At 46.3% G+C, this 11,992-nt stretch overlaps 1 protein-coding gene across 1 annotated transcript in view; it reads left to right on the forward strand.

Annotated features, from left to right (window-relative positions):
- Positions 1-10,755, forward strand: part of LOC147005014 (actin-related protein 3B-like) — a 28,799-nt gene extending 18,044 nt beyond the window's left edge. Inside the window, exons 3-5 of the mRNA XM_085836167.1 lie at positions 8,677-8,871; positions 9,463-9,546; positions 10,265-10,755. Of these exons, the coding sequence (XP_085692293.1) occupies positions 8,677-8,871; positions 9,463-9,546; positions 10,265-10,360 (375 nt within the window). The 3' untranslated portion in view covers positions 10,361-10,755. The remainder of the gene's footprint in view (positions 1-8,676; positions 8,872-9,462; positions 9,547-10,264) is intronic.
- Positions 10,756-11,992: the final 1,237 nt, after the last annotated feature.

Below are 11,992 nucleotides of genomic sequence, written 5' to 3' on the forward strand. Positions count from 1 at the left end.
GTGGTAACTACAAGGTTAATAGTTAAGGAGTCTACAGAGTTAATGTCTGTCAAGGCAGTCTTTGAGGGTGCTCTGAGCTGCCCCTTAGGTGGGATTGTCAGGCATTGCTTCTGTGTCTTACAGGCCTCTGTATTTCCTCCCTGGAGTGGTTATAGTGACTAAAGGAGGCCAGGGGACTGACAGCATGAGTTCCTTTGTCTCAGACTCTGCATGCTGGGCTTGGTGCTTTCCCTGCTCCTGCTTATCACTGACTACCTGTTGGACAGGATTTTAGGGCCTGGTACCACTCCAGCTGCTGCCTTCTGCCTGCTTCAGCTTACTGTGCCAGGGCTCTTCTCTGCCTCTGCCTAAAGGGGATCTGACCTAAGGCTTGTGGAGTGAGTGCAGTGCATGTCACAGGACACTTTTCCTAGAGAGAGAGGGAGGGAGGGAGGGAGGGAGAGACAGAGACAGAGACAGAGACAGAAAGAGAGAGACAGAGAGAGAGAGAGAGAGAGAGAGACAGACAGACAGACAGACAGACAGACAGACAGAGAGAAAAATTTTGTTCTCTCCTGTCTCTGCCTCTAATTTCCGCCTGATCCTCCTCTTGGTCCTCTTCCTCCCCTCACTCCATCTTTCTCACACATACACACCCTTCCCTGATTTAGCATATATATAAATGGGAAAAACAATCAGTTTCTAGGAAGAAATAGGAGGTGGAGTTTTATGTGAACCTAGAAAAGTCCATTTGCCAAAAATAGGTATCCATGGTGAATTTTAAAAATATTCAAATCCATTACAAAAAATACAAAGTATATCATATTGCACACACTGCACTGTGAATCTGCAAGTATTGAACGTGGCTGTGGGAATTTCCTGTTTCTTCCAAGTATATGTGTGTGTATGCATGTTTTCCACATCTGTGCAGGTGCCCACAGAGCCCAGAAGAGGGCCTTGGTTCCCCTGGAGTTAGGGTTACAAACATTGTGAGCTGTCAGACAAGTGTGCTGGGATCAAACTTAGGTCCTCTCTAAAGTCTTAACCATTAAGATAACTTTGTAGCCCTTCCACCTCATTTTTATAGTAAAAAAATGACACAGATTTTGTGTGGTGGTGGTGGGGTATGTGTGTGCTGTGGTATGCAGGTGTGCAACAGAGCACAGCTTACCGGGTTGAGTCTCTCTTTTACCGTGTAGATCCTAAAAACTCAGGGTTTGGTCTTTGAGGAGAGTGCAGAGCCATTGTGCTGACTCTGCTTTACTTTTTGAGGCAGAGCTTTCCTCTCTGGCTATACTGTCTGTCCAGCAAGCCACGTGGGTCCTTCTGCCTTGCCTCTCACAGGTGTGTTTGCTAATATTCCTGACCTTTTCCGTGAGTGCTGTGGGTGTGAACTCAGGACAAAGGTAGCAGGCACTTCACCAACAGAGCTATCTCCCACCCTTGTGTTCTTCCCCATCAGTGGGTGGGGTTGGGAGGGAGGAAGCTGATGAAGGAGGGAGGGGAGACATCTAACTGCTCTTTAGGTGAGGACTTGGGGTTTAGTGTGTATAAGCCCTAAGTGACTCATATCACCAGCACTTTAGGAGCCCACAGGACTGTCCTTTATGTTGTATCTAGTCATTGGAGGGTACAGAGCAAGAACGAGCTGGTGACAGCATGTTTTATGATGATTTAGAGACACACACTGGCCTGTGAACTGAGCTGGTGGCAGATAGGAGTCCTGTGTTTGTCCCTAACACTGAACTGACCAGACCTTAACACAAAGCTGTGTATTTTGAGGCATTCTGTAGCCTAAACTGGCCGGGACTCACTATGTAGCACAGGCTGGCTTTAATTCATGGCAGTCCTGCTGCCTCAGTCTCCAGGTGTTGAGATTAGGAATGTGAGCCACTAGCCACCACATTTGCTAGAATCGTGCTTTAAAGAGGTTTGCTGTTTTTCCTTTCCTTTCTTTGTTCAAGGAATTGATCCTTAGGCTTTGAGGTTTGCATTGCAAGCCACATGTGGCTGCTACATCCTTCAAATGTGGTTGCAACAAGAAGGCTTATAAAATTTTGTTTAATTTTAATTGACACAGATATAAATAGAAATATTGGACTAAGGGCTACACTGTGGGACAGCTCAGACTGGTGTCCCCCAGGCTGGTGTGATCTGCTCAGAACAGGGAACACAAGGATGGGAACTAAAATATAATCTTTGAGAAGTGGTGACACACACCTTTAATCCTTGCACTCAGTAAGGCAGATCTCTGAGTCCCAGGCCAGTCTGATCTACAGAGTGGGTTCTGAGACAGCCAGGGCGACACAGAGATCTTGTCTTGGAAAACAAAAACAAAAACAAAAACAGAAACAAAAAAGATAGCTGGCTTGCTAGTTAAGAACATATACTGCTCAGGACCCAGCACCCACACTAGGTGCTCATAACAGTGTGTACCCCTGCTCCAGGGTTCCAATGCCCTCTTTTGGCCTCTGCAGGCACCAGTACATATGTGTAAACATGCACATACAGAGATGTACACATGCATACACAAAACTTAAAAAGTAAAATAAATCTTTAAAGAGAAGAGTGTTTGCAGGGTCAGGAGCGAGTGGGCTGTGGGTGGGAAGGGACTCAGCATCCCTGGGCCTGATATTTATATACACAGTAGTGATTGAGAAGCCTGAGGCTTGCCCAAAGCCAGATCACGTGGGACCTGGAGAAGATGGGTGTGCTACCGTGTGCTGGCTGGGATTCTCAGGGAAGACATGGCCTTGCACAGAGGTAGAGATTGAGTTTGTCCCGAGGGCCACTGAGGACTTTGAAAGGATTCACAGTGACTCCAGTGGCGAACACTGACTGTGTCATCACCTGCAGCAGTGTGTCACCTCTGTTAGCAACACCTGGGTTCCTGTGTGCTTCAGTCACAAGGTGTGATAGTGTGACAGTTCAACACACACAATCACCCTCAAAGTCAAGTCTCAGAGCACTGGAAGACAACTGTCCCTGACCTGCCAGGGCAATGTCCCCACAGGACCAGAGGCCAAAGGAATGCAAATGAAGGAAAAAGAAGTCATGTAAGTGATTCCTGCAGATTCTTGCAGCCCCTAGAGCCAGCCTGAACATTTGCTTGGATTCCAACAGGGGCGTGGTTGGGTGTCTCACAGTTAGGGGTTTTCTCAAATGTGCACTTTTAGTTGTCAGCTGAGCCTGTAGCTGCTGTGACATCTAAACTGCAAGAGAGGAGAGGCGGCCTGTCTTGAAGGGTGCTTCTTCTTTCCTGACCTGCGCTGGTTTGCAAGCGTCCTCCTTTTCTCCTGTGTTGTGGGGAGATTGGACCTAGGGCCTTGTATATGCTAGGCAAGTGCGGTAGTGCCGCTGAGCTGCATTCCAGTCCCTTCACATTGTTTTTGAGACAAGCGAAGTTGTTAAAGGTGGCCTCAGACTTGCTTTTTGGCCCAGGTAGGTCTTGAGCTTTCAATTCTTTTCCCTCAGATTCCAGAGTAGCTTGGATTACAGTGCTGCAAGACCAGGTCTTGCCTGAGTGGTTAACACTGTACCTGCAGTTACACATGATGGCGCACAGGTGGCGCCATGTATCTGTCAAACTGAATTCAAAGTCAAGTGTGAGCTGAGCTGCACTGAGGTTCCAGGAGCAGGAAGTATGGTTGCTTTTGATGTTGTGATACTTTTTTGAACAGGTATTGGAAATGAGACTTAGTGCTTGCACTTGGCCAGCCGCTTACCCCCGAGCCATACCCCCAGTCCATATTGTATATTGACAATGAACTTGCTGGTGGTAAAGATTTTTATTTTAAACCTTTCTGACTTACACGTCAGGAGGCTGACAGGTTGTGTGTGTGTATCTAATGTTGTGTCATGGCATTTTCTACCAGCAGAAAGAGGGCACACTTTGCAAAGGTAACTTAAAATGGAGACTTTTGGTAGGGAGGTAATTTTAGAAGGGCTCTTGAAAAAAATATCTAGACAAGACAGTGGGTTTCATGAACACTTGACACCCTCACACTGTGCAAAGGGACACATCAGATCCATCCAGAGCCACTTGGGGAGCGGGGAAGCAGAGGGAGGGGGTGGGCAAAGCATTAGGATGTAAAAATGGACGTCTTCATAAGAAGTTTAGAATCTGTAGGCAGGCAAAGGCCTTATCTCTAATTTAAACTGCACATTCAATTTGGTAAACTTCAGGTGTGCCAGAAATGAGTGTAAGAACGCAGATGTCACTTGTATCCCTGATTGTCAGTCATTGATCATCAGTTATTGATCATCAGTTATTGATTATCAGTTATTGATTATCAGTTATTGCTGAGCTTTTATTGCGGCTCTGAGTGAGAAGAAGGAGGATGGATGTGTCCCGTCATGGTTATATCTGTGTCCTGTGTGTTCACTCAGCAGTGTTGTAAAAACGCCCTTAATAGAGCAAACTCTCCAGAAACATCATCCTTCATGAAGTTGGTTCAGTGCTGACCCTTCCCTGTGTTTGAGTACTTGGTGTTTTTCTGAACTTACATCCCGTTTTTTCTTTACTTTGTTATGTTTTAGGGCATATGCTAGCCTGAGGCTGGCTCTAGGGGCCGCCTCTCCTTCAGATATTTTGGAGTTGGGTGGTTCTACTTTGAGAACCTGCTGACTGGAGAAGGTCTGATCCCTACCTGACTAAGATGCTTTCTGACCTCACCAGGCCTGTGACTAACTACATTTAGATTTTCAATGGCAGTGTTCAGTGGTTTGCAGAGTTCCTGGGTATCCAGCATGAGCTGATGGAGTGAGGTGATTGTTAGTGAGAGATGTTTGCTTTCTGTCAGGCTCCCTGCAGAGAGACACACTGAGCTCTGCTCCTGCTGAGAGCTTCTGAGGAAGCTGTCTGTATCTCTCTGTCTTCATGGTCAGGAGCAGCTGCTCCAGAGCAGACAGCTGTGTAGCAGCCAAGTCACCTGTGGGCAGCATGAGGCCCGGGTCCCTAGTTTCTTGGCCTTGCTTGCTTAGACTCACATATGACTGCTGTGATGTCAGAGGTTAAGTCAGCTGATGTCACTGCAGAGTGCCTGTAAAGGCACACAGCAGCATTTGGCACTTAGGAAATATGTGCAGGGCTAGGTAGTTTAGTTTCTAAGTAAGCATATGTTTTCCTGTTCTCCCAAGCTCTGAGTTATGCAGGTCTACAGCACTGAGATCTTACAGCACTGCAGAATACTAGGGTATTCTGGTGATCATTTACTTCATTCCCTAGTGGATTATTATTATTTTTTAATTAAGAAATCCATTGCAAATACATGATAAGTAATTGTAAAATTGAGCTGGGTCTTGGACTGGAGGGGAAAAAGGATGTAAAAGTTATTAAAAGACAAAGAAACAAGATATTGAAGGAGCAGTATTTATGAATGCAGCTTTGAAGATGGCCACTGCAATGTGAGACAGTTTTAGTGTGCACACACCTAAAATGTTTAGGAGGAAGCATGATGCTCTCAGATGGTTAGACAAAGTGTGAGGATAGGAGGGATGGTGACTGACCTAGTGTCCTTGGAAGAGCCACCTGTGTTACAGGAAGGGACCGTGACCGACTCAGTGTCTTTTGACCGACATAGTGTCTTTCACTAGCTTGGTGAAGATGAACTATTGAGATGGTTAGCAGACCATATGCGTGTCCCCAGCCCCAATATGATCCTTTATGAAGAAGGTAGAATCACTATTAAATTCAGCTATTGCACAAGATCTTCTATGTGAACTGAATTGCATTGTAAGTCCCATTCTGTGTTTGATCAGTTTTCTGCCTCAAAAACCAGTTCACAAACAAGCCTGTGGGCCTTCCTGATCCAGATGACTGCTCACAGGGTGACTCACTAGGAAGACTCAGGGGGAGTAAGGACAACCAGTGGGTTCTCAAAATGTGGTACTTCTCAGGTGACCCATCACCATTATCACCATACTTCTTTCTGCTTTCAGGGACTTCATTTTCCTAAGCTTCACTCTTGCTGTAATATTGACCCACACATTTACACACGATGCACTTTGTACAACTAAATGCCCTTAGAGACTTCTATGCCTGTGCACTGTGACAGCCAGGGGAGCACTGTGAAAGCCAGGGGAGCACTGTGAGAGCCACGGGAGCATTGTGACAGCCAGGGGAGCAATGTGACAGCCAGAGAGTACTGTGTCAGCCAGGGGAGCACTGTGACAACCAGATAGTACTGTGTCAGCCAGGGGAGCACTGTGACAGCCAGGGGAGCACTGTGACAGCCAGGGGAGCACTGTGAAAGCCAGGCGAGCACTGTGAGAGCCACAGGAGCATTGTGACAGCCAGGGGAGCAGTGTGACAGCCAGGGGAGCAGTGTGACAGCCAGAGAGTACTGTGTCAGCCAGGGGAGCACTGTGTCAGCCAGGGGAGCACTGTGACAGCCAGGGGAGCACTGTGACAGCCAGGGGAGCACTGTGACAACCAGGGGAGCACTGTGTTGGTCAGGGATACAGCCTCTTCCCTTAGCAAGCACTATCACTGGGAAAAGGCACTAAACTCCTAAAGTTGCATTGGGCAGACCATGGGCCACAATGGGTACATTCTCTGGCACAAGAAAGGGCTTCATACCTCTAAATCTAAAGATTCTTAAAGGGGCCTATGACTTTGAAAAAGTTTTAAAAATGTAAAAATCACATTTTAAGATATGAACTTCCTGTCATTCTAGAGAAAGACATTTTAGAAACAATATTTGGGACCTACTAACAACATTCATTTCATGTTTTCCAAGAAAATGAACCGTGCTTGCTTTATACATTTAAAAAAGTGAAAGACTGGGTTGGGGAGATGCCTCAGTGGGTAAAAGGACTTGCTGTATATGTGTGAGTAACCCAGGTTAGGGTGGCAATCTGCTTCCATAACCCAGGTTAGGGTGGCAGTCTGTCTGTGATCATAGTCTCCTAAGATGAGGTAGGAGGCAGATAGGAGACTCCCTGGAAAGTCATGGGGCAGCCATCCTGAGGTATAGAGTGAACAAGAGTGTGGGTTTCTTGTAGGCTTTCCTAAGGCTATGGGTAGGCTATTAGAGCTGAAATTTCTACATAAACTCATGTTAGAGCTGGACTATGTATCAAGGCAGAAGACTAGATCTGAGATGGCTTTACAGGACTCTGCTCTTCTGCCTCTGTCTCTACTGCCTGCTCTACATATCTCACCTCAGCAGCTGTGGTTCTCAGCTTGGCCATCTCTCACTGGCAGCGAGCAGTAATGAGTGGAACAGACCCAGCCTAACCTGGGCTCTCTGGTCTGGATCTGTGTGATTTTGCTTTCCCATAAACTTGTGAGGGATTGGCTGGCTGATGGGGTGCCTGGCATCCAGAAAGGCAGTGTGGGAACTCATGGATCCTTGAAGGATGGTTTTTATTTTCTTTATAGTTTTCTCAAATGATATTTTCTGTCAGAAAGTTAAATGAGGGCAATTTCACTTTCATTGTCCTAAATAATATTCTGTAGCCTGAGAGAATAGAGCTGCCTTTCATTGTAGCAGCCAGTCAGTTTCATGATTCTCATCCTGCCTCACCCACCAGACGTCTGGTGTGGTCGCATGATAGAGGCTGGAGCGATCATGGGGCTGTGGGCAGAGGGAGGAGCCATTTGAAAATGTCCCCAGGGGATTTGAATATGCTTCCTTTCAGCATTGCAGCTCTGAAGGATTCCAGTAGGAGGGAAGACCCTGTTGGCTATTATATAGAGCCTGTGGGTCAGTTAATGTGGATTTTCTGGCTTCTTGGCTCTTGTCAGGGTTCTGCCCGGGGCATGGGGAGCGTGGGCATGAATTGCTATGTGTTTTCAGTTGCTTACAGTGTAGGAAGTACCAGGGAAATGTTTAGTATTGTGCTGTCACAAAATATATATATATATATATATATATATATATATATAATGTACGCCTTTTGGCTAGCGAAAGGTCTCAGGTGAGGGATTCAAGGGGGGCAGTTATTAATGCCATGTAGAATCAGACATGTTGGAGACTCTGAGGAGTTCAGACCCTAGTGACAGAGACAGATAGCATGGTAGAGCTCTGAGGAGAGTCAGCCCACAACGCAGGAGTGTCACCCTTAAAGAAAGCAGGAGCCCATCCTAGAGCCCACTTTAGGGGACCACAGCCAGAAATGCAGATTGGGGTCACCCCAGATTCCATGTTCCAATGTGGAAGCATTTTCAGAGTTTTACAGGATGAAGAAAATTATAGGTCAAAACAAGTTCAAATGCATTGGTGGGCATGTAAGAGAGGCAACTAGAGCAAGATGGGGGAGCCTTTCTGTAGGCCCCAAATGCTATTCGTAGACTGTCTTAACTTTTGGTTTGGCGGAAACTCGGGATCTTCTAGGCTGATAGCTTACTAAGGCTTTTATACATTAGTCAAAGGATGTTTGTTCTGACACAGAGGTGGACAAGGAATGGCAATTCAGGGGCTAAAGCTAGCCTAAGATAGGCAATTTGCTTCTCGAGCTGCAAGTCCCAGCCTCCCCATATCTCTGCAGTTTGTAACCAGTCTTTGCAAACACAGCAAACCTGTGCTTTCTGGCTGGTGGTGTCAGCTGAAGGATTCCAGGGGACTCAGTGCAGGGAAGAGGAGAGGGTGTGGGAGAGTTGCTGCAGGCAGCCCAGCAGCAGTCTGCCTTCAACTCCGACAGGGGGCGCTCATGCTGCACAGTGTGTTACTTACATAAGTCATCCTGCTGTAGGCAGAGACTGGACCATCACAGGCACTCAGTCTCACCCAAGGCTGTGCACTGTCCACTTTGGTCTTTCAGAACGTCGTTCTTTCTGGAGGCTCCACAATGTTCAGAGATTTTGGACGTCGTCTGCAGAGAGATTTGAAAAGAGTGGTGGACGCCAGGTTAAAGCTGAGCCAAGAGCTCAGTGGAGGCAGGATAAAGGTAGGAGGCTGTGTGCCAGCCGCTGTGGGGGTAGAGCCAAGCTTCACTGGGGGGGTGGTAGCCGAGGGTTGATGCTGGAATTCATGGGAGGTCGTCCTTAAAACCACCTGGGTCAGTCAGGCATCAGTGTGTGTGACCAGGGTGGTGCAGAGACAAGATGGGCTTGTGGTGAGGAAATGTTCTCATTAAATGGAAAAAAACTGCTGTGCGTGGGGAGCCAGGCCATGCTCATCCAAGACCACAGCTCTGAGCTGCTGGGTGCTGTCTGGGCTTCTCCCTGAGGTGGGCTTTGGTGGGGAAGAGAACCTACGGCAGTGAAGGTGCCCGGTGCAGTGTTTGTTTTGTTATAGTGTTTGGGGGTTCACTTTGTTACTGGCCTTGCTACACCCTGTGATTTGTTTGAGGGAAGCTATTGGTTTGATTAATTGTGTGTTTTAGTATTGGAAGAAGGGGTCTCCTGAATCTGTGGGCTGGGCCTATAGCATGACTGAGGCCGTCACCGGAGGAGTCACTGTCTATCATGGACACACTGCTTGGAGGATGCACTGTGCAGACTAAATGCAGACTAAATGCAGTTGCTTTCTTTTGCAGCCTAAGCCTGTGGAGGTGCAGGTGATCACTCACCACATGCAGCGCTATGCCGTGTGGTTTGGAGGCTCGATGCTGGCCTCAACTGTAAGTCCCTGATCTCTTGTCATTTGTGCTTTCCTATTGAGTTTGGATAAGTATTGTCTACAAATGTGAAATAGCATGTGTTCTGTTTGCATGGCTTTAAATATGCAAAACAAATTCTACTTGATATAAAAATATTTTAGTCACTTAAATTGTATGCTTTATTAACAAACACGGTGGTGGCACATGCCTTTAATCCCAGCATTTAGGAGGCAGAGGCCAGCCTGGTCTACACAGTGAGTTACAGGACAGTCAGGGCTACATAGAGAAACCCTGCCTTGAAAAGAACAGCAACCAAAAACAGAACAAAACAAACAAACAAACAAACAAATCACCCCACTACTACCATCACCACCACCAAAAACCAAAAAAAAAAAAAAAAAACCAAAAAAATCCACCCTGCTCATTGTCCCTTCCATGTGGTTATTTTATTTATTAATATTCCCCCCACCCCCAGAGTTTGTTAGCAGCCATTTTTAGTTCAGGTTGACACATTTTTGATCCCAGTAAGGGAAACTAAGTAGATTTGTTGTTGCTTTGTAAAGTTGGGAATTGCTGAGTGAATTTTAAAAAGCGAAGTCAAGTTCTGCCTGGTTTGTTATCAGATCAGGTGTGGTACCATGATTGGCAGAGACCCTTGGATAAGTCCCTCCCATTTGCTCAATGTTTTCCTCTTCCCACCTGCTCATCTTCTTCCTCTTTCTGGCTGCTCCTCCTGCAGCCGGAGTTCTTTCAGGTCTGTCACACCAAGAAGGACTATGAGGAATATGGGCCAAGCATCTGCCGTCACAACCCGGTCTTTGGAGTCATGTCCTAGTGTCTGCATAGGAGTGATTGTCTGACATTGTCCTGTTGGGGAATAAGTGTCCTTCAGAACCCAGATCAGCCACGGCTCCTGTACATAGCAGTGTGGAATGGGTGTGTGAGCAGCGTGCTTTCATCACCAGTGGGGCCGGGCACGGTCTTCCCAGTAAAGCCATTTATCCGGTATGACTGTTCGTGGTCCTCCTCCCGGCCCCTCCCCTCCTGCCCCTCCCACTCTCTTTCCTTTCTACCCGAGCTTCTAGTCAAGTGTAGCTCTGAAGGAATCCATGCAACTGTAGAAGCTACTAGAGGATGCAGTGGATTCTCCAGGAAAGACTGTAAGGTGGGGGAACCCTGGCCTTCCCAGCCTATTTTTGTAAATAAAATGTTATAAACTTGAAATACAAATTGATGTTTATATTTCCTATCATTTTGTATTTTATGGTATTTGGTATAACCAGCTAATGCTAAGCATGAGTAGTCACAGAGTTCATGGATGTCAGAGTTCTGTAATAAAGTACTTGATTGTGAGGCATGTTCTGATGTGTGTACAGGCTTTATGCCACGTCTGCTGGGAAGTGATTACATGTTGTTGGGGTGGTGTGACATCTGAGCACCAACCGCTGTTGAGTGAGAGTTGCTACAGATGTATCTAACTTCCTGGAGCTGCTTTATAGAAGACAATGGTTTAATGTTGTTGAGTGCGGGATGAAATACTATTGCACTGTTGTAATAAAGGCTGCTAGAATCTTTATAACTGTTCCTTGTGGTCACTTTTGCATCCCCATTCATTCAGAGAACCTCAGACTCTATAGGTTTGCAGACAACTGATGATTGATACTGTGTGTGTGTGTGTGTGTGTGTGTGTGTGTGTGTGTGTGTGTCTTAAAAGTGTCATCAAGCCTGGGTGGACAGCCTGCCTGTTGTGTTTGGACGGTGGTGTGGACATCCTTGGGGTGTCCAGGCTGCTTTCTTAGGAAGCATTCAGTGCTCTGATGTCTGCTGAGTGACTCCTCACTCAAGTGTAGGTTAGTAGATCCAAAGCTCTCCCTTCTCCCAGAATCCTTGTTACTTTAAAAATTGTTGTTATAGTCCTCCAAGTTGTGAGGCATGTTTTTCTCTCAGACACAAGTTTATTTTGGAAACTTGAGCTTTGAGGCCTCCTATCTCTCCACATTTGATTCTTCCTGTCAGTAATTCACAGCCATCCTGAATCTGAGAATAGTCAATGATTCTGCGAACCAGAGAGACTACATCCAGGGAACTGTAAATAATTAAAAAAAATATTAGTTAGTGTGTGTGTTTACACACACGTATGGTCTGTATTTATCTGTGTGTGGTGTATATATCTGTGTGTACATGTGTTCATGGTATGTGTGTGCATGGTGTGTAAATGTGTGTGTGTGCAGTGTATATATGCATACATGTGTATGCTCAGTGTGGTGTGTATAGATGTGTATATGAGTGGTATGTATATGTGTGAGCACAAGTGCCAAGGTTCCCACATGAAGGTCAGAGACAACTTGATGTAGTTGGTTTTCTCTTCTTTCACCTTCACTAGGTCTGGGATTGAATCATGTCTGCAGGCTCGCATGTGCCTTTTCCAGTGGAGCTGTCTTACTGGATCCTTGTGTAACTTTCATTG

This window comes from Mus caroli, unplaced genomic scaffold, assembly GCF_978045245.1.
Source record: "Mus caroli unplaced genomic scaffold, Mus_caroli_1 scaffold_4, whole genome shotgun sequence".
Lineage (NCBI taxonomy): Eukaryota > Metazoa > Chordata > Mammalia > Rodentia > Muridae > Mus > Mus caroli.